Source organism: Amblyraja radiata, chromosome 31 (genome assembly GCF_010909765.2).
Source record: "Amblyraja radiata isolate CabotCenter1 chromosome 31, sAmbRad1.1.pri, whole genome shotgun sequence".
In the NCBI taxonomy this organism is placed as follows: Eukaryota; Metazoa; Chordata; class Chondrichthyes; order Rajiformes; family Rajidae; genus Amblyraja; species Amblyraja radiata.
The window spans coordinates 27914399-27938072 of record NC_045986.1 but is presented as its reverse complement, the minus strand read 5'-3'; the positions used below and the strand labels follow the sequence as shown (position 1 = coordinate 27938072).

The 23674-nt window shown below is 44.5% G+C and overlaps 1 protein-coding gene across 1 annotated transcript in view; it reads right to left on the bottom strand.

Annotated features, from left to right (window-relative positions):
* Positions 1–3380: 3380 nt before the first annotated feature.
* atad3a (ATPase family AAA domain containing 3A) overlaps positions 3381–23674 on the bottom strand; it is a 52069-nt gene continuing 31775 nt past the window's right edge. Inside the window, exons 12-16 of the mRNA XM_033048312.1 lie at positions 23292–23343; positions 21131–21201; positions 14401–14568; positions 11868–11976; positions 3381–6531 (exon numbers count right to left, since the gene is read on the bottom strand). Coding sequence (XP_032904203.1) covers positions 6352–6531; positions 11868–11976; positions 14401–14568; positions 21131–21201; positions 23292–23343 — 580 coding nt within the window. The 3' untranslated portion in view covers positions 3381–6351. The remainder of the gene's footprint in view (positions 6532–11867; positions 11977–14400; positions 14569–21130; positions 21202–23291; positions 23344–23674) is intronic.

The window sequence follows — 23674 nt, the reverse complement described above, 5'->3', positions numbered from 1 at the left end:
TCCCAATCCCCTTCCTGAAAGAACGTCCTTTAATTCTGAGACTATAACCTCTGGTCCTAGACTCTCCCACTAGTGGAAACATCCTCTCCACATCCACCCTATCCAAGCCTGACAGCTTCACACAAGAAGATTCACTGTGTTATATGGCTGGGAATGTGAGGCAGCCACTGAATGAATCAGTCTTAATTCGTGGACTGTGAGGAACTCCTGCGGAGACCATCTGGTCAGCGAGGCTCGGGCCTGGGCCGCTGTCGTTATAAATAGCTCGGTATTATTATTATGACAGCACTTGGAATATTACAACCGCAAGGTATTACAAGCCCAGAGGTTTTTAGTTAAAAATCAGAGCGGAAAAACCCCACAACTGGCCCAATGTCTATTGAAGGTAGACAAAAGTGCTGGAGTAACTCAGCGGGTGCAGCAGCATCTATGGAGCGAAGGAAATAGGCAACGTTGCATATTTCCTTCGCTCCATGCAAAGAGTTGAACAATCTCCACTATAGGAAATAGGTAACGTTTCGGGCCGAAACCCTTCCGGGTTTCGACCCGAAACGTTGCCTATTTCCTTCGCTCCATAGATGCTGCTGCACCCGCTGCGTTTCTCCAGCATTTTTGTCTACCTTCGATTTTTCCAGCATCTGCAGTTCCTTCTTAAACACCAAAGTCTATTGAAATCTGAATGAAGTCGGATAGGAATGAACTCGTGTGTGGGAAGGTGCTGCTGCAGTTACCACACGCGCCCTTTCTGAGAATACGGCAGGGAAAGCGCTGTACAGCACAGGAACAGGCACTTCGGCCCACAATGTCCGTGCCCCGAACCTGTTGCTTGTACCCGCTAGAATTTAGAAGATTGAGGGGGGATCTTATAGAAAGTTACAAAATTCTTAAGGGGTTTAGATGCAGGAAGATAGTTCCCGATGTTGGGGAAGTCCAGGACAAGGGGTCACAGTTTAAGGATAAAGGGGAAATCTTTTAGGACCGAGATGAGAAAAATAAAATTTACACAGAGAGTGGTGAATCTCTGGAATTCTCTGCCACAGAAGGTAGTTGAGGCCACAGTTCATTGGCTATATTTAAGAGGGAGTTAGATGTGGCCCTTGTGGCTAAAGGGATCAGGGGGTATGGAGAGAAGGCAGGTACAGGATACTGAGTTGGATGATCAGCCATGATCATATTGAATGGCGGTGCAGGCTCGAAGGGCCGAATGGCCTACTGCTGCACCTATTTTCTATGTTGCTAGTCGCTACATGGTCGATAATATCCCTCCATTCCCCATTATATCCACCTGCACATCCACCATCCATATAAAAAGCCTCTTAAAAGGAAGACACAAAACGCTGGAGTAACTCAGCGGGTGAGTGAGGCAGCATCTATGGAGAGAAGGAATGGGTGACGTTTCAGGAAGCACCACGATCGCATCTGCCTCCACCACCACCCTCTGTGTAAAATACTTGCCCCGCATATCTCCTGGAAACTTTACCCCGTTCTTCTTGAAGCTTTGTCCTCTGGTCTGTGACATTTCCGTGCTGGGGGGAAAAAAAGCTTCTGACTGTCTGACCCTATGTTTCAATGCCTCTCATGATTTTATATACTCATATCACTGGGGACAATTTACAATTTTTACTGAAGCCAAATGGACGACAGGCCTGTCGCATCTTTGGAATGTGGGAGGAAACCGGAGATCCAGGAGAAAACCCACGCGGTCACGGTGGGAACGTGCGAACTCCGTGCGGACAGGGATGGAACCCGAGTTTCTGGCGCTGGGAGGCAGTAACTCTACCCACTGTGTCACTGTGCTGCCTGTACATGTCCCATTGATCCCTGGAAACATCCCAGTCATTGATTCTGCAAACTTGCTTTAAACTAGTTCTGTAGAGGTCGTGTAGCTCTCAAAGATAGCGGAGTCAGGGGATATGGGGTGAAGGCAGGAACGGGGTACTGATTGTGGATGATCATATTGAATGGCGGTGCTGGGTCGAAAGGCTGAATGGCCTACTCCTGCACCTATTGTCTATCAGGTCCTATCATCTCCGGCGTTCCAGACAAAAGGCCATCCAACCCGTCTCTGGAGCCAATTGCCTCCAATCCAGGCAGCATCCTGCTAAAGGTACACAAAAATGCTGGAGAAACTCAGCGGGTGCAGCAGCATCTATGGAGCGAAGGAAATCATCCTGCTAAACCCCCTTTGGCATCCTCATCAAAGTCTCCTAAATTTAAAATGTGTTCTGCTACCTTACATGATACTGAGTGTTCATTTCACATCAACTAATTATTGACACCTTACCATCAGGTTTATAATGTGTACTGTGACTTCCATTTGTTCATTGACTGTTGTGATCAGAACTGTAATATTAATGTTCACACTGTGCAGTTTTAATAAGCAGGTGCCCACTGCTGGGGTTTAGGGATCCAATGGTGGATATCTCCTCCACAGCATCATTTTTGGCCCTCGTCATATCTGTGACCTTTCATGTTCATAAGTGATAGGAGCAGAATTAGGCCATATGACTCGAGTCTACTCCACCATTTAATCATGGCTGATCTATCTCTCCCTCCTAACCCCATTCTCCAGCCTTCTGCCCATAACCCCCCCGACACCCGTACTAATCAAGAATCTATCTATCTCTGCCTTAAAAATATCTACTGACGTGGATGGTCACAGTGGCACAGCGGTAGAGTTGCTGCCTTACAGCGAATGCAGCGAGCGCCCAAGTTCGATCTCCAATTACCATGCTGTAATTCCGACATGGAGAAACCAAAATGTGTAGAAATGGCCTTTATTAAAAATCTGACAATGTGCACTTTAACCACATGTGATTTTTTTTCTATTACAAATCTCAAAGTGTGGAGTACAGAGACAAATAAATAAATGATGGGTCTTTGCCCCAAACATTACGGAGGGCGCTGTATATCCATAATCCCATTTTGTCCAATAGCCCTGTATCCAGCTATCATTTGCTGGACTTTGTCCCGCACCCACCTCTGATCCAGCTTTATCCAACTCCACTGCAATCAGTCTGAAGAAGAGTCCCGACCCAAAACATCACCTATGCACATCCGCCAGGAATGCTGCTGGCTCACGGCGCCAGATATTTGCGTTCCATCCCATCCACAGGTGCTGTCTGCGTGGAGTTTGCACGTTCTCCCCTTGATTGTGTGGGTTTCTAGGTTGAATGGCCTCTGTAAATTGCCCCTTATGTAGGGGAATAGAAAGTGCGATACATAGGACTAATGTGACTGATGGTTGGTCTAGACTCTGTGGACTGAAGGGCCTGTTTCAATGCTGTATTTTTCACATCAAGAGATCACAATGATAAACATCTCCCCTGTCGACAAGAAACCATTCATTTTCTTTGCAAAATAACCTCTCCACCAATATCTCACAAATCATAATCTCAGTTTATTAGATGAACAGGATTTACATGTTTAATCCAATAAAAAAGGATGTAGCAAATTGAAATCATTCCACGTTGGAATATAGTGATGATGTTTAAAACAAAGAAAGACAGATTCTGTTCCAACTTATACAAAAGAGAATGTGGGGGGTTTCCCCCCCCACTGTGAAATCACCAGGATTGCTTCAACAATTAACAGAGCATCGGAAATATCTGAAACGGACCAGAAACCCCAGCACCCATGTGCTCAAACATGATTCAATGCACCACTACTCTCACATACAATGGGGGCCCAGTCTACAAAGGCTCAGTACCAGCCGCCAGGAAGGTCTGCACATTCCCGGGACAGAGGCAAGGACACTGCAGGATCATCGAAAGCAAGCGATTTCCGCTGATAATCTATGTGGATCAATTTACAGACCACACCACTTGCTGGAGGAGAAACGTTACCATTTAAAAAAAATCATGGGAAAATAACCACACAGAATTATCCAGATCCTGAGCCATTTTATACTAGGCTCAACATCAAGGTAAAATGCCATATGCAGTCATCGTTTTAAACAAGGATGAAACCTTAGGATAGGAAAGGTTAGAGGGATAAGGGGCGAATGCACAGATTGGACTAGTATAGACAGGGCATGTTGGTCGGTGTGGACAAGTGGGCCGAAGGGCCTGTTTCCATGCTGTTTGAATCTATGTCATATGCCGTCATTGGTTTAAACAGAGGAAACCTTAGGATAGAAAAAGTTAGAGGGATAATGGCCAAATGCAGTCAAGTGGGACTAGGGTAGCATAAGGCGCCTTGGTCGGCATGGGTAAGCTGGGCCGAAGGGCCTGCACCCGTCCTGTGTGACTATGAAACCACTAGACTTGCCACAAACCGTTGCATCAGCATGAAGATGGACACAGAATGCTGGAGTGACTCAGCGGGTCAGGCAGCATCTCTGGAGAAAAGGTATGAGTGATGGAGACCCCTCTTCAAGCTGTAACTATTGCTACAGTGTTGTACATCAGAACTAACTCTTGCCACCCGCTGTAACTGGACCCCAGGCATGATCCATTGGTATCAGCGCCCCAGAGCGAGCTCCTCTGTTTGCTGATTGCATGGGAAGTGCAGAACACAACAAGCATTTCAATCCCCTCCCCTTCCCTTGAATACAGGCTTTGGGTAGAAAACTTGAGGTCCTCCAACTGTTTAAATTGGAAATCAAAAGTTGTTAAGACTGACTCAAATCTTTCATCAGGGAAGACATTGGGCAGTGTTTTATGCTGTGTATAATTTTATATTTTTCTTTCAAGTTTCTATCAGTTTCACATTAAATATATTCTCATTAGAATCAAAGACCAATGAATCTCCTCTTTAGCTGCTGTAAGGTGAGCAACTTCAGAGGGACACTGTGCAGGAGGAAAGCGTGCCAGGAAAAGCAGAACGAGGGGTTTCCCCACTGTTTACAGATAGTTTTGCATCAATATAAAACATTGGCTTTAATCCAATGTCGTCAGTAGCTGGGTTAAAATATTATCGCATTTTAACCCTTCGAAATCAGAGTGAATACATTTCTGAAAGTCAAACTTCAGACCCAGAAATCATCTTTAAAATGATTCTAAACTGAAATGGGATAAATTAAATGTTTAATTTAAACAAATGCGATAGATTGACGGATTTCAGTTTTCTTTATTTATAAAAAGAAGATGGGCAAAGTTTAAGGGCATAGGTTTAAAAGTGAGAGGGGGGAGGGTTTAAGTTTGAAGGGGGGCACAGCTTAAATGACAGAGGGGGAAAGTTTAAAGGGCGTAGCTTTAAAAGCAAGAGTGGGAAGTTTAAAGGAGATTTACAAGGAAAGTTTTATTTAAATTAAAAGAGTAGTCAGGGGCTAGAATGTGTTACCAGGGGAACTGGAGATGTGATCGCCGTGTTTAAGAGGCATTTAGACAGGAGTACACACCGGCTGGGAATGGGGAAATGTTGAACATGAACAGGCAAATGTGCATTTTAATCATGGCATCATGGTCGGCACTGAAATGGTGATTGGAGGACCAGTTCGTGCGTTGTACTCGTCTATGTTCTATGTGTTCTTACATGGCAGCTAAAGGAAAGCAAGCCGGTAATATGATCCAATAACGTCACCTCCAGGAATTCCAGAGTCGCGGAGTTACCAGTTGGGATTATTTAATCCCTGTGGACAGTGTCAGGCAACAGATCACAAGATGCCATCACATTTGACAAGAGGACACAGAGTCCGACTCTGATTGGAACAAGTCCTCACTCTCGATTATTTATAAGATTTAATCACTATTTTATAATAAGTTTATTTTTCTCATCACAGTAAAACTCAGCTGAATAACCTGTTCAGTCCCAAACCACATTCCCCCCGTTCAGCAGCAACATGTTACTGTACAAGGGCTGTGAATCCCATGATCTGCTGAATTGTTACTGGAACGTTACTCAAATAAATGCATCTGAGGTAGGCAGCGAACGGGACCCGATCTTGAGCTCGATGATTCAACTGTAGATTAGAGAGATCAGCTTCTTGGGATGAGGAATCCAGGAATACAACTCACATCAACGCAAAACGTCTTCCAGTGGTGGAATTCACAGCCACAACCTGCTCCCAGACCAGAGGTGTCCACGTTGAATACCCAGCAGCGATGGGGAATTGTGTGGGCACGCACGGGACACAGGCACTCCAGTCACTGCCACAGATCAGGATTGCCGTTAGATTTTCCTCTGAGACCCGCTGGGTGAGCAGATAAACAGCTGCAAACATCTGTGCAAGAGCAGGCCGAGCGAGGGCCAGCAGCCGACTGTGGTCCTGGGTCAGAGATGTGTACAAGGCTGCTGGCGTGTGTGGCAGTGGGTGGGAGGTGAACCACCTTGGCGAGTGGACCGTTTTACGTTGGTGCGCAGCATTTGAATTCAGGGGTTCCTGGCCCGGGTACGCACTGCGCTGGACCCTCACACTGGTGTACCCTCCTCCGTCACCGCAGGCACGGCACGTGACGCCACGCCGGGCTTCTCTCGCCGCTCGTTCTTCAGCCACACCATTTTCTGCTGGTGCTGGCGGATTGCTTCAGTCACCCTGGCGTCGATCATCGGCTCCGTCAGGACCCCGTGTTCTGAAGCGTACGCTGCAGCCTGTGGGACAGGGTTAACAATGTGAGCTCACAGTGTAAGTCAATGTCAACTCAGTGTAACCGACACTGTCAGTGTAAGTGAGGCATTGTGCAACTAACAATGCACAACCACCGGCACAATACAGTTAAACACAGTCATCAAAACTTAATGAAACAAACATCTATCCAATTAGGACAAAACACAAAGTGCTGGAGCAAGGCAGCAGGTCAGGCAGCATCTGTGGAGAGGGAAGTGGACAGGTGACGTTTCAAGCTGGGACCCTTCTTCAGATTGATTATATTATGGGGGAGAAAGCTGGAAAGAGATTCATTTCCAGCATTTTAGGAAAAAAGAAAGCATGTACAGGGAATTATATTTTAGCCATGCACCACAAACAGAAGCTTGAAAACACATACCACTGGTCCCGGGAACAGCTTCTTCCCCCCTGTTTTCAGACATTGAATTGTTCTTTCATAAGTTGGGGTACAGTTCAGATTCTCCAACCGAGCCCAGTGCAGACATTGGATTTTTTTCCCTCACGAACTGTAACGCCACAATGCTGAGAAACTACATTTTGCCTTTTGATATCTTTCTCTTTGCCCTGCCCTTTGTACTCATCTGTGGCTGATTGTATTGAAGAATAGACTAGGCTTGTATTCACTGGAGTTTAGAAGGATGAGGGGGAGAGGATCTTATAGAAACATATACAATTATAAAAGGACTGGACAAGCTAGATGCAGGAAAAATGTTCCCAATGTTGGGCGAGTCCAGAACCAGGGGCCACAACCTTGGAATAAAGGGGAGGTCATTTAAGACTGAGGTGAGAAAAAAAAACTTTTTCACCCAGACAGTTGTGAATTTGTGGAATTCCCTGCCACAGAGGGCAGTGGAGGCCAAGTCACTGGATGGATTTAAGAGAGAGATAGATAGAGCTCTAGGGGCTAGTGGAGTCAAGGGATATGGGGAGAGGGCAGGCACGGGTTATTGATAGGGGACGATCAGCCATGATCACAATGAATGGCGGTGCTGGCTCCAAGGGCGAATGGCCTCCTCCTGCACCTATTTTCTATGTTTCTAACAGAATGATTATGGCTTGATTGTATTCATGCATAGTATGATCTGCTTACATTGGACAGGACGCAAACAAAAACTATTCACTGTGCCTCACATCAAATGGCAATAACAAACGTAACGTGGACAAAAATGCTGGAGAAACTCAGCGGGTGAGGCAGCATCTATGGAGCGAAGGAATAGGTGATGTTTCGGTGCGAACCGACCCGAAACGTCACCTATTCCTTCGCTCCATAGATGCTGCCTCACCCGCTGAGTTTCTCCAGCATTTTTGTCCACCGTCGATTTCTCCAGCATCCGCAGTTCTTTCTTAAACACAATAAGGTTGTTCATGCGATTGTTTCCCAGTCCGAGCAGCGAGAAGACAGATGCTCGCCACAAGATTCTTCAGCATTGAGTTAATTGCAGGACATTAAGGAGCTGCAGCAATGGTAATCAGCAGTGATTCTGGTATTGATGTCAGGACACGACTCATCGGGCCCAGATACAAACGTGTTCAGCGCCAACGCTTGCGTATTTTACCTTCCAAAATAACAAATAATACTAATAATAATAATATCTTTTATTGTCATCGCACATAGGTGCAATGAGATTTGGTATGCAGCTTCCATCCGAGGTCATAACTTAAACACCTAATAAAATTTAGATACCCCGATGGTTTATGGTAGATGGTTTATATTAAAAAAAAACATTAAAACAGGCTAAAGTGCAAATATGTCTGTGCCGGGTCGATGTGCGAAGTGACCATCCGAGGGAGACAGTTCATGGGGGGGGGGGGCACTCAGCAGGGCCAGTTCAAAGCAGCGATAGCTCTGGGGATGAAGCTGTTCCTGAGTCTGGAGGTGCGGGGGTAGAAGGTTCTGTGTATAATCTGCATGGACGGGCAATTTGTGGAAAACACGCCAATGGGAATTGTTACCAATATCTCTAAAATAAGGTCCACTGCAACCACCAAGTATACGCCACAGGTTGTTACGCTAGTGGTCGGCTCTGCAGATTATTAGAAAGCTGATACACGGCACTGCGGGAATATTGTGTATCTTATGTAGAACTAAGGAATATTGACCCACAGATTGGCAACCTTGACTGGGTCAATGAGGAGCTGCGAGTGGTGACTATGATTGTCCTATGTTGCACAAGGGAATTTACAGATGCTCTTTGCATCCGTCACATCATTCCCTCTCCATTCCCCTCCCACTAATATAATCAACAAATGCATCCTTTCACTCGAATTGAAACTAAAATCTCGGAAGAAAGCCCCTGAATGCAACTTTATAAAACTCCACATGAGCGATACTTTTCCTCCAATCTATTTTGGGATAATTAAAGTCATTGGTATCGATCATTTCAATAATTAATTACCAACGCTAACTTGTCCACATGTACTAAACCAAATTAAATTGGTTTAAACACTTTGGAATCATGGAGCCAAAATTAACTAAATTGAACCAAAAAGCATATGAGCACATCTTAGCCCAAAGAATATTTCATAAGATGAACTATTCTTGGCCACTCACTGTTTAAGGCTGAAATGCTATGAGACTTGTTCCGCTCAGATATTAGACTACCCCATCTACAGCTGAGGATTGCCTTAATTTCAAGCTCTTGAAGCTGAGGAGATTCTATTTATTCCAACATGATGGCAGAAAATCGCCATTTACATCAGTGGATCAAAATGCTAAACGCACTAACGGATACCAGGCGAATGGACGAATAAAACACAAAGTGCTGGAGGAATTCAGCTGGTCGGGCAGCATCTGTGGAGGGAAGGAACAGGCGACATTTCGGGTCAGTAACCTTCTAAAGACTTTTGCCTGAACCACCACCTTGTCCCAGTGTCTGAAGAAGGATCCCGACTTGAAACGTTGCCTGTCCTGCTACGTAGTTCTAGCACTTTGTCTTTTGCTCACGATCCTAGCAGCTGCAGTTCCTTGCGCCTCTAATAAATGAATGGATGTGTTCATGCTGAATGACCAGTCACCTCAGTGACGGCAGCAGCGCCAAAAGAATGCCACCCTTTTCACTCAAATTCTTGCATACCTACTGAGGCAACTACTGAAGACTCCAATTCAATATGTGAAGAGGAGTTTGAGTATTCTCCGCCAAATATTAGATCATGCAGTCATGTTTCTCTCAGGCCTAGCCTACAATGTAGGTGATTACAACAGCGAAGCCATTTTTAGCTTGGGACATTCTGTGAATCTTAGAAGTGGTGAATGATGGTGTGTGTGGACAGCATGGTGGTGCAGCGGTAGATTTGTTGTCTTACAGCGCCAGAGGCCCGGGTTCCACCCTGACTATGGGTTCTTCTTGTCTGTACGGAGATTATTCCCGTGACCGCGTGGGTTTACTCCAGGAGCGTCTGTTTCCCCCCGCACTCCATAGACGTACAGGTTTGTAGGTTAATTGGTTTGGTAAAATTGTAAATTGCCCCGTGTGCGTGTGTGTGTGCACGTGTGTAGGGTAGTGTTGGTGTGCGGGGGGAAATGGCTGGTCGGCGCTGACTTGATGGGCCGCAGGGCCCGTTTCCGTGCTGCATCTCTAAACCAGACTAAACTGTAGTGCAAGTTCTTTTTTATTCGCTGCAAATACAGGGGACAAAGAGCTCGTTTGCCTTTTACATTTAATAAATCCTTCACTCTCAACAAATAATCCCAGTGTTGACGAGACCCCATCTGCTCATTTAAGCTGCCAATATGACCAATTTCTGGATTTCACCAAAATTGACCGAGTCACACTTAAAAGAGCAAATCTTGTGGCAACTCACGGCACCCAAAGCAAATGCATACTTTTTTTCCTCCTGTAATCTATGATCTGGTGAATCATTTATCTGCTCAGTTTATTAACTGACAATGAATGGTCTAACAAAAAAAGATTGACCTGGGCACTTATCCCGACTTCCTTATACAGGGCTCATCTATTCATTACTCCACCGACTTTGCTGCAGAATGAAATAAAACAATAATAATGGCAGCCTGGGGGTGAACTGTCAGAGTTCAGCTGCCTTCATTCAACGAGATGTTGGCAAGATCTGCAGAGACTACAAATACCTTCATTCATGTTTATCGGAGGAGGCAAGAATGTTGGATCACTTGGGCAACAGGTTGCAGTTTTGACACGGGCCACCTCTCTCAATGTGCTCGGTGATCTGACGGGCTTCTGTCACGGCTGGTGGCCATTTGTTCCAAGCTGACATTTATGCCAATGCCCTGTTCTTTATAGATCCAAGTTATTAATTTTCCATTAGGCCTATGTCAGCAGTAAATGTACATTAAAAAGTGTTAATGATGCAACGCTATGCGGTGAAGAGTTCATCCAAGGCGGAGTGTGCGGGAGAATCCAGTCAGAAACTCTACATTGTTAAAGCAAGTGCAGACAGAAGGGCGGCTGCAGGCAGGGACTGTAACCAGGGTGTTACCTGCCCCAGGTTTGTGATCTAACTACAGTAAAGTGGAGCCAAAACCATGTCCATGAACAGACACACATGGCAGAGAATACGAACCAAGAGGCACAATACTGGAAATGGTGGCGCAGCGGTAGAGTTGCTGCCTTACAGCGAATGCAGCGCCGGAGACCCGGGTTCGACCCCAACGACGGGTGCTGTCTGTACGGAGTTTGCACGTTCTCCCTGTGACCTGCGCGGGTTTTCTCCGGGATCTCCGGTTTCCTCCCACATTCCAAAGACGTGCAGGTTCGTAGGTTAATTGCCTTGGTAAATGTAAAAATAGTCCCTAGTGGGTGTAGGACAGTGTTAATGTGAGGGGATCGCTGGTCGGCACGGACCCAGTGGGCCGAAGGGCCTGTTTCTGCGCTGTATCTCTAAACTAAAAAATGTCCTTTTGTTTTAGTCATCATTAACTTTGGAGAATCAGCACAGGTGTACACTGGCCACTGGATCTTAATCTACAGACACAAGGTGCTGGAGTAACTCAGCAGTTCAGGCAGCATCTCTGGAGAACATGGACTAGTGATGTTTCACATCAGGACCCTTTTACTGAAGGGTTGAAGGACCCCCAACCTGAAACGTCACTTGTCCATGTCCTCTGACCCGCTGAGTTACTCCAGCATTGTGTCTTTTTTTGCAAATCAACATCTGCGGTTCCTGGTGTTAAAATCTTACACCAGTAGTAAATACAGAGTGGGGAACAGAAGTGAACGTTCACATGAACTTTCTTTACATCATCTCAATCGGACAATGACAATGAATATTCAGGAAAAATAGTGAAGAGCTTACAACTGTGAATGCTGAGCATTCAAATGATGAGAACATTAAATGAAAACCATACCTGCAAGGCCACTCCGAGCTTGGAGATCTCTCTGCCTGACATCCCTCCAGTCACCAAAGCAATCTCAGAGCATTTCTTGCCGTAATCAAACTGTGCCACCTTCAGGCGTCTGTGAAGCAAAGTTAGATGGTCACTGGCAGCTGTGGCGCAGCGGTAGAGTTGCTGCCTTACGGCGCCGGGGACCCAGGTTCGATCCTGACTACGGGGGCTGTCTGTACGGAGTTTGTACGTTCTCCACGTGATCGCGTGTGCTTTCTCCATGAGCTCCGGCTTCCGCCTACACTCCAAAGTGCGCCGAAGGGCCTGTTCCTGCGCTGTATTTGTAAACTAAAAAAAATGAAACTAAAAAACATGTGGCCATTTTTGTTGCTTAACTTTGAGCACCACTGTTGGGAGAGTCCAGGACCAGAGGTCGCAGCCTCAGAAATAAAGGGTGTTCTTTTAGAAAGGAGGTGAGGAGGAACTTCTTCAGTCAGAGGGTAGTTAATCTGTGGAGCACATGGCCACAGAGGGCTGTGGAGGCCAAGTCAGTGGATATTTAAGGCAGAGATAGACAAATTTGTGATTAGAATGGGTGTCAAGGGTTATGGGGAGAAGGCAGGAGAATGAGATTAGGAGGCAGAGATCAGCCATGATTGAATGGCGGAGTAGAATCGATGGGCCGAATGGCCTAATTCTACTCCTATAACATGTGAATTTGTGAACATGCACATGCAAACCTGGGGATAAAGCACATACACTGAGGTATTGTGCCTTAAAACACGGCACACAGCTTTTACACTGGCACGGTTTTATGCCAGGGATGTAACCAATATAAATCGAGAGCCTGAAATGTCAATGCCCACAGGGCATCCTAGTGGACCTGTCCCACAGGCTGAGAACAGAGATGAGGAAAATCTTTCACCCAGAGAGTTGTGAAAATTGTGGAATTCTCTGCCTCACAAGGTAGTGGAGGCCAATTCACTGGATGCATTCAGAAGAGAGTTAGATAGAGCTCTTAGGGCTAGCGGAATCAAGGGATATGGGGAGAAAGCAGGAATGGAGTACTGATTGGGGATGATCAGCCATGATCACATTAAATGGCGGTGCTGGCTCGAAGGGCTGAATGGCCTACTCCTGCACCTATTGTCAATGTATCTATGTATCCTTTGATCAACTGTCCAAATTCTCTTTTTTCTGTTTGGCATTTTCCCACTGAGGTACCTGGAGATATTTTTTGCTTTCTTAAAAAGGCATTATAAACAAAGGTTGCTAATGTTATAGTTGGTTAACCTAGGAACACATTTAGTTTTAAGAGCAAATTCAATCACTGGGTTTAAGTTAAATGGGTACTCACTGCCACTTTAGATTGGGGCTGCAGCATGGAAATAGGCCCTTCGGCCCACCAAGTCCATGCCAACTATCGATCACCTGTTCACACTTGTTCTATGTCACCCCACTTTTCCTATCCACTCCCTACACACTAGGGGTAATTTACATCAGCCGTTTAACCTACAAACACGCACGTCTTTGGGATGTGGGAGGAAACTGGAGCGGCTGAAATGCACGCAGTCTCCGGGAAAAAGTGTAAACTCCACACAGAGAGCACCCGAGGTCAGGATTGAACTCTGGCCACTGGCGCTGAGAGACTTTTGGCAACGACACATTCGTTTTAGATGGAAATGAATGAACAAACAAGTGCAAAATGAGTTACAAGTTTCACGCTGACGCATGCCTTCACCGTTCAATGTCCAAATCAGATCATTTTATCTTCTTTCCCGATCAGTGAACAATTCAGAATAAAATAGGGGAGAGGGTCATTAAGCAACTAAATGAAGAGGGTTTACTTAAAGGAGACACTCATAAGTTATATCTATTGCACAGATTAGAAGTGATTGGTCATATTTAAGGCAGGCAAGATGAGAGCATTACATCTCAGTAAATGATGGATTCCTCCAACTTCCTGTAACTACAACAGAATGAACACACAAAGATGTTATCATCTCTCAGTAGGGGGCTTTGTCAACATGTGGCTAGGTAAAGTAGAATACAAAGTGCTGGAGGAACTCTGCTCAGGCAGCATCTGTGGAGGGAATGGACGAGGCAATATTTCGGATTGGGACCCTTCTTCAGACTGATTGTAGTGGAGGGGTAAAAGTGGGGTGGGACAAGGGCTGGCAATTGTTAAGTGGATATAGGTGAGGGGGCAGACGTGTGGAGAAAGGCAAGAGATGCAAATGAGACAAAAAGTGGACATAAGGGTTTTGGATAAGGAGCGAAGGTGGAGTGAAATGTAAAGCCAAAGGGAGGGGAATATAGGGGTGAAAGAGGACGGGCTGGGACACACGTAAGCAATGGGAAAATAATGAGTGTTACATAAAATATAAGAATTCAATCTTTAAAAGTAGCTGAAGGTAAGGCCTGTCAAAATGAGGCTGGGGATGGGAGAGAGAAAATTTAGGAAAAAAATGTTGAAAAAGCAGAAAAATTATCATAGCAAGTCTGCATTGTATTCTCCCAAACACAATTCACTTCAGCAAGATAGAGGACTTACTGTTTTCCTTCTGTGGCAGGTTTCAGGACATATTTGTCAAAGTACAACCTCACCAGCCGCTCCCTCTCCTCCAGCCCAGGTAGACCAAAGTTAACAATCTCATCAATACGGTCATTGATGGCCCAGTCAAACTGTTCCGGTTGATTGCTTGCCAACACCAACATAAACCTGTTAGAAGCAGATGAGACATCTATAAGTAGAAGTACTAAGATGTCATTCCAACAAATCTATAAAGGCAGGTTAGTACATCACTGTGGAATTAGTTTAGTTTAGAGATACAGCATGGAAACAGGTCCATCGGCCCACCCATTCATCCTAGTTTTATGTTATCCCACTTTCTCATCTACACTAGGGGCCATTTACAGAGGCTGCAAGTCTTCGTGGTGTGGGAGGAAACTGGAGCAATTGATTGCAATGCTTTTCACTTCAGAGTATTTCATTGTGACATTCACATATAACCCAGGCCAGGTTTCACATTCATCCGTTAACTAACACGTCTCCATACCACGTTAAAAATCACCACAAAGCAGCCAGACACTAGGATTGGGAAGATACACAGAATACAACTCTACCGCTGCGCTACCGTGCTGCCCATCAAGTCCACTCCGCCATTCAATCGTGGCTGATCTATCTCTCCCTCCTAATCCCATTCCCCTGCCTTCTCCCCATAACCTCTGACACCGGTACTAATCGAGAATCTTTCCATCTCTGCCGTAAAAATATCCAGACTTGGCCTCCACAGCCTTCTGTGGCAAAGAATTCCACAGATTCGCCACCCTCTGACTAAAGAAATTTCTCTTCATCTCCTTCCTAAAAGAACGCCCTTGAATTCTGAGGCTGTGACCTCTAGTCCTAGACTCTCCCACCAGTGGAAACATCCTCTCCACATCCACTCGATCCAAGCCGAGATGATTACCTTGGATCTCACATGTTTGTTGTTGGTCCAGGAGAATTAAATTCAAGTGTCATCAATCAAGTTCCCAGCAAGCTTTTCTTATACACATCATATCACTGGGAAATGGAGATTGTGTAAATTTCATACAATACCATGTGTTTAAGAGGGAACTACAGATGCTGGAAAATCGAAGGTACACAAAAATGCTGGAGAAACTCAGCAGGTGCAGCAGCATCTATGGAGCGAAGGAAATAGGCAACGTTTCGGGCCGAAACCCTTTGGGTTTCGGCCCGAAACGTTGCCTATTTCCTATAGTGGAGATTGTTCAACTCTTTGCATGGAGCGAAGGAAACGTTGCCTATTTCCTTCGCTCCATAGATGCTGCTGCGCCCGCTGAGTTTCTCCAGCATTTTTGTGTACCTTCATACAATACCATCATTGATTGAACATAGTCAACCACACAGTTATAGATAAACATAATCAAATTTGTGCTTTTGTTTGGAGAATGTACTTTGTGATATAAAACAGCTAGTAGCGTATGAGTCCGTCCCTGATCTGATGAGATATTATGTGGCAACATTAAAGCTGCTGGTTTAATGGAAATATTTTCTCTAAAGACTGGCACGAATGGATAAAATACTAGTGTGGATCCCTGACAAGTGGGCCATTTTATTTTAAGATATTATAAAACAACCATCTTTCCGGTTAAGCGGCTATTGATAATTGCAGTTGATGGGCAAGATGAAGAATAATATTCAGCGAAGGAAAATTACAAGAATATAAATGCACGGGAACTCTTTATGGTTAATAACAAAGGCATCCTATTGTAAGATTCACATTAAAAAAAAAAAATGCTGAGCACAGCATCTTTGAAATTGAATTTTCTTCCCTCCTGTGGGAAATGTTGACTGCTCAGGTGTGGATTCCACAAGCACTGACCCTCCACCACAGAAAGTGACTTCTAAGTGAAGCCAAGACAATAGGAGGGAGTGATTAGCTTGAGGAAAGAAAAATAAATGAAATTGACACAAGTTGAGAGCATCTTATAAAGAATGTCAAAATGTATGATGATAGTAGACTCCTTGGTAAACAGAAAAGGCTGGAGTAACTCAGTGGCCCAGGCACCAATAGGGGAGGAATGGACAGGGTACATTTCGGGTCGGGACCTTTCTTAGATTGAACAGAAGACACCCATCTCTCAGTATTTCTAACATGTCCTTGTTTTGGTAAGAAACTGGAGATGCTAGAATCTTTATTTCAAATTCTCACATATACATTGCTTTGCTTCAGGAATGGAAATCGAGTTGGATAAATGTTATGGGTAGACAAAAGTGCTGGAGAGACTCAGCGGGTGAGGCAGCATCTATGGAGCAAAGGAAATAGGCAACGTTTCGGGTCAAACCCCTTCTTCAGACAACCCCAATTACAACACTTCTGTAGCATTTCCGTACTCCACACTTTACTTGGAGAGTGCGGGGAGATGTGACATAAACTGCTGAAATGCATCCCCTCCAACCAATGTCCTCTACTTACATTATACGCTACCCGGGAACCCAGTCTGTGTCGCAGAGCACCACGACAGGTAACGGTGCTGACTCACTGGGGGGGGGGGGGAAACCGCTTTACTAGTACTCAATACATCCGATCTCAGTCAAGGTGAACATCTACAACGGAAGTCAATACTCCCCACTGCCCAAGGTCAAGGTGAACATCTACAAAGGAAGTCAATACTCCCCACTGCCCAAGGTCAAGGTGAACATCTACAAAGGAAGTCAATACTCCCCACTGCCCAAGGTCAAGGTGAACATCTACAAAGGAAGTCAATACTCCCCACTGCCCAAGGTCAAGGTGAACATCTACAAAGGAAGTCAATACTCCCCACTGCCCAAGGTCAAGGTGAACATCTACAACGGAAGTCAATACTCCCCACTGCCCAAGGTCAAGGTGAACATCTACAAAGGAAGTCAATACTCCCCACTGCCCAAGGTCAAGGTGAACATCTACAACGGAAGTCAATACTCCCCACTGCCCAAGGTCAAGGTGAACATCTACAAAGGAAGTCAATACTCCCCACTGCCCAAGGTCAAGGTGAACATCTACAACGGAAGTCAATACTCCCCACTGCCCAAGGTCAAGGTGAACATCTACAAAGGAAGTCAATACTCCCCACTGCCCAAGCATCGATTGGCAGAACAGATGCAGCTTGCAAAGGAATGTGACTTTGCAACAGAGACCAGAAGCAATAAAGTCCTCTGCTTTAAAGATGTACCTCAATGTAAATCAATTAATTAGATTTAGAGTTACATGCAGACAGGATACTGTTCAAATACCTTGGTTACATAAATTACGTCACATACTATGATATTTTACACAAACATTCCAGCTTCCTTCGCAATCCTAGCAGGATTGGCACCAACACAACTGCATGTATTTCTGAATCAACAGGAGCTCAAGGGTTTTACATCATTTTTTAATTTGGCCAATAATGGAATAGTTATGAGCAGGAGGAGGAACATACAGTGGTCCTCAATTCTTTTCTCATGTTAATTTCCCCACTTATTTGTTGCACAAAAGATAGCCTGGAGCAAGGGGTGGTTCCTCTTTTGGATTGTCCATCATCTGGGCTTAACTGTGAATCACCCAGCATCAGGCCTTGGTGAATTGGTCTTACACCACATCAATGTTTCAAATCAATGTGTTTCAGCCCAGAAATTGTTTTTCTTTGCCATCAGATAAAAAGCCCCGAAACGTCGCCTATTTCCTTCGCTCCATAGATGCTGCCTCACCCGCTGAGTTTCTCCAGCATTTTTGTCTACCTTTAACTTCCTAGAGGTGCTGTGCAGGAGTTATTAAAAAAAATATATATTGAACATGTTATTTCAGTAATAAATAAAAACTAAAGTAGGTGCACTAAAGCCTGTGAATTTAAGATTAAAAATTTAAGAATCTTTGACAAGCTAAGAGGGGGTAATGAAGAAGATTCTGAAACAAGTGTCAGGGAGCTGAAAATATACAATTTTAAACCCCCAATTACCATTGAAACAGCACCCAGGCCGTGAAAAATTAAACTCAGCAAGGGGCATCAGAATGTTGTTTATTTAGTAAAAACAATTATGTTCTGTTTTACGATTAAATTTTCTTCCCCCTCAATCTCATGCAATTTTTATTTCCCGCTTGGTTGTCTAAATCATCGCTCCGAGAAGGACTGTAGCAGTTCCTTCATTGCCGATGGCAAAATATTGGCAATTGGCCTTCCTTCTCCATTTATAATTCAAATGATGGGTTAATGATGAGATTCAGAAACAAATGCCTGTCAGGGTCTTGAATATAGAATAACTTTCCTCTTTCTATCACTGCTTTGCTTACACGACTGAGGCAAAATTATTTTCTCTTCCAACCAGAAAGCTGGCTCAGCAGGGCACAGCTCATTGGTGTTCAGATATCAATAGTAACCGTAACTGCTGCACCCTGCATTACAACAGAGGGATATCATTTACATCTGTACATGAATGCTACAGAGGACAATTTGCACCAGCAGAATTAATACATTGATTCTTTGGAGAAAGCTTACGAACTGTGGGGACACAGAGGGAGGGGTAATGCATCATAATCCTACCACTGGGCTCAGGAACAGCTCAGAGCCAAATCAGTATCACCACCACTTAAAGATTTGCAGAGCATGAAAGCAAATCTGGAATAGATCGCATTGGACTTCATATGTAAACATGCACAGCTGGGGTTAGGAGACACTGAAATATGCTTTGAAGCTGCCTTTGAGCCAACCCAAAGCAAAGCACTCCCATTGCTTTGTGTAGGAAGGAAGTGCAGATGCTGGTTTATACCGAAGATAGACACAAAAACCCAGAACAACTCAGCGAGTCAGGCAGCATCTCTTGAGAAAAGGAATAGTTGACGTTCAGAGGCGGGGTCTCGACCCAAAGCTTCAACTATTCCTTTTCTCCCGAGATGCTGCCTGACCCACTAAGTTACTCCAGCTTTCTCGACTCCTTATTGCTATATTTGACGACCTCAAAATCCTATCACAGCTCCTCACCTTGTGTATAACCATGAGATTGCGTCAGATTTGGAACAATAAAACAAGATAGATTTTAAAACCAGACCTGCAAGCATTAACCAAGATCAGAAAATTCCCCTCCAGCTGAAACTACCGCCGGCTGCTTACTAACGGGTTCAGTTGCTTGGAGTTGAACTGTAACGTCTTCTTACTTTAGACAGTTATTTACCCTTCAGCTATTTTAAACATCAAGCTTGTGTGCCAATCAATAAGCTGGAGGTATGACAGAGGTCGGCTGGAAAGAGCTGATAAGGCTTCTAACCAGCAGGTGCATTAACATTCAAGATGTTGTACAATAATTGTAAAACCACATTGACATGAAGCAGATGTATTCATCCCTATACTGCAATTATATTTACTGTGAATGGCAGTATTAGCATGCTACAATTAGATTTCCAAAAAAACAAAGTGCAAAGATTGCACTAAATGGCAAGGAGGGCAAGCTACAATTGTGGCAATCCACCCTTGTAGACAGCAAAACATTGCCTTGACAGGTGTGTACATATTAAACCCTCCCATACACTAAAAATAGTCTACTTCATTGCCTAAAGTGAAAACCAGCAATACTCTGTTCCAATTGTTTTGATACAGGATTACGGCAAGGATTTTATTGCTCCGTGTTGTGTTTAGGAACGGTACTTAAAAGAAAAAAAGACAATTATGCCGCAAACTAATGCCTCATTTATAAACTGAGTTCAGCATTTTGCATTAGGTGCCCATCATCAAAGGGCCACGGGTGCCTGGAAGGAGAACTGCATCCACAACAAACAAGCAGATCGAAGTTTTGAAGGAATTTTTTTTAAAGCTATTTGCTAATATAAGTAACAATCAGAACGTGTCGATCACCATGCGACTCCCTCCCCCCAAACCCCCCACCAGCTGCCGCATCTTCCCGTCGGCCGTCCGCTCCCCCCTCCATCACTTCCTCCTCTGTCTACTTTGTGAAAGATGTCGGTGACCGCGGGGGAGAAGACAGCGGCAGTGGAGGGGGGGGGGGGAGTGGACAAAGCAATGGGCGACAGGTAGAAGCGGCAGCTGGTGTGAAGAGAGCGAGCCTCACGGTGATCAACCGCGCCTGAAGAAAGAGCTGTCGGCCAGGGGCTACAACGGGAGCTGCAACAACAGCCGTGTTGACCCAATGTTGCAGCCGCTCCACCATCCGGACACAAAGCGGCGCTCAGTGTTGCCTGTTGGTCGCGAGAGGGCCTTGTAGGGATTCTCCCCCTCTACATCGGGTAACTGGGGGGAAGGTCCCCTGCAACCTGTGGTTCACACACTCGCCAGCCACTTTTGTGGGCTGGAAGAGTCTGTGTACCGCGTATATATGGAGTGTGAGAGGTTGCAACCCCTGTTCCAATACCTAAAGGGGCTGCTCCTTGCCTTCTGGCTGCATTTCGCACCCACCATCCTCATCTTTGGACACCCTGTGTGTAGAGGGGAGGGTAGGGTAGGGCTGAAGATGTCCTGGTTGGGTTACTCCTGGGCCTGGCCAAGCTGGCCATCCGCGAGTCACAGCGCCAGGCGGAAGAAGGCTATGCCCGAGCAGGTTGCCTGCCCCTTTTCTGTGGTTATGTCCATGCCCGGGTGGTACTACGTGCTGTCCACTGGCACCCTGGGGGATTTCCGGGACCGCTGGGCACCGCGGGGGGTGGAATTTAACATTTCGTTTTTGGTCTAGATTCTAGCAATTTTCTTTCCTTCAGATGGTGGTTTAGTGGGTTATGCTCTCAGCCACTTTGGATATCAAGACCAATACCTACTTGTTACTTTGCTCCCCGGTTCGGTAGAGGAATGCATTTAATGTTGCTCTCAGATCTTCACTGATTTTTTCCTGTAAAAATTCAAAGTAAGAGGGAGATGAACAAGAAGCATCTTCCCAAGTTCCAGAACAAATGTATTAATGATGCACAAACATTTATCAACGCTATAGGAAAGATGTCATTAAAGAGTGTAGAGAAGATTTATGGGGATGTTGCCGGGACTCAATGCTTTAAGGTAAGACACAAAGTGCTGGAGTAACTCAGCGTGTCATGCAGGATCTTTGGAGAACACTTTCAATAGGCGACGTTTCATGTCAGGAACCTACTTAATGATTTAGGGAGAGGTTGGGAAGGTTCGGACTTTGTTAATTGGAGCGCGGAAGGCTGTGGGGTGATCTTATAGAGGTGTATAAAATCATGAGGGGAATAGATAAGGTGAATGCACAGACTCTTTTTCCCGGTGTATAGGAATCAAAAACTAGGCATAGGTTTAAGGTGAGGGCAACTTTGAGGGGCAACTGTGCCAGAGGGTAGCGGGTATATGGAATGGGGCTGCCAGATGAAGTAGTTGAGGCAACGGCAGCGGCAACAACATTTAAAGTGCCATTTGGACAGGTACATGGACAGGAAAGGGTTAGAGGGATATGGGTTAAATGTAAGTTAATGGGACTAGTTTAGACGGGGCATCTTGGTTGTCATGGACAAGTTGGGCTGAAGGGCCTGTTTCCATGCATTATGACTTCACCAACAACAAGTTAAATGCAAGAACCAACAGTGTCGTGTTTGAAAAAGGGAGACTTGTAAAAGGGCGACAAAGTCTCTCAAATGGCAATGAGGAGAAAAAAACCCATTCATAATAAAGTGAAAAAAAAAGCTTTATAGGACAGCGGACTATAGATCAACGGCAGGCGTCCACAAAGCATTTTACAGAACTAATGTACAAACACTAACGGGTAAAATCATTAGCTGCGTTAAAACTAGATGGATAATTAAAAACGTGTAGACATTAAGTTAACAGAAAAAGCACTGACAAGAGTTCAACATAGATAATATAGATTCCTACAACTATGAGCTAGACCAAAAGAACAGCAGGAAATAGTGAAGCTGATAGATCAAGCTTTAATCCAGGAGAACACAAAAATCAAATCAAAATACAGTCAACATCAATTCTTAACTGTTGGGAAAGAAGGTCAGGACGAATATAGGGCCTTTGTAAACAGATGACTGATTTTGTCAATAAAAAAAAATAGATGGCATTGTGAAATGATTACTTTATATCTGCATTTATGGAAGCAAATGATATATTGGACAACTGCCTTGGGAGTGATAAATTACCAGAAGCTGATGGTGTTTATTATCAGTATTAAATGGAATGGCTGAGAACAACCATTTTAATCATAATATTCTGAATTCTTCTCGGCTCAGGATTAGTGTCTTCAGACAATAAAATTACTCATCATTCCACTGTTTAGAAAGTCAAGGTGAATTGTAGACCAGCTTCTGGTGTCAAGAAATTACTAGTCCATAAAAGGATAAAATAACTGGTCACTTTGAAAACTCAGTTTCATTAGCCAGCGTAGGTTTGTAAAAGATGGGTCAAACATGAAGAATCTTGTTGAATATTTGAAGGAGAGAGTAAAATAGTCACAAGTGCCCAAGAATATGCATTTCTATCTAGTAAAAAATCCTGATATGTCCATTTCAAGGCAAGTTACTGACCTGGTCAGAGAATAGGCTGAGCAGCAGGGACAGTGGTGAAACACTCAATGTTTGTGCCGAACATGATGCCAAGATAAACTAATCTCATCTGCTTACATATGATGTATCTCACTGCATATCCATGTGCCTATCTAAAAGCCACTAAAACACCACCATCATATCTACCTCCACTATCCGGGCACCGGGCAATTTAAAAAACATGCCCGTACATCTACTTTAAACTGTGCCCCTATTAGCAAAGGCTCATTCTCACATTGAACTAACCCAGGCAGAATTACAACTGGGGAAGCAATTAAACATTTAAAAAAAGTTGCAATGGAAAGACATTTCTCCACAATTTAACTTAAAAAAAGAAAATGCTCAAAACGGATCAGGACTAATGCAAGAGCAGCACTTCCTGGCATGGGTTAAACATGCAGGTGCATGTGGGTAAAATACTTACTGTAGCTCTCTTTCGAAGGAATGCATCCGCCTCATCCACAAACAGCAAAAGCCTGCGTGCGGGAGACAATTTATTGCCATTGACGTCACACATTGAAATATTCAAATCAAAAAAGACAAACACAATTCATTCCTTTTGGACTTAAGTGTCTCAGAAGCCAAGAATACTCGCCCAACGATAAAACATTCCCAGCGCACAAGCAAGTTACATCAGTATATTTAAATACGCAGGCACACGTGGAACAAGTGTAGGCCTCGCTAAAATTAAAATGAAGGTTTTAGTTGACTAACGCCTACAAATAAGGGATTTGAATCGTCCCATGTTCTTTAATAGAACATGACCACTGCTCCAAGCTTACAAAATAAAGAAAGAAAATGAAAGTC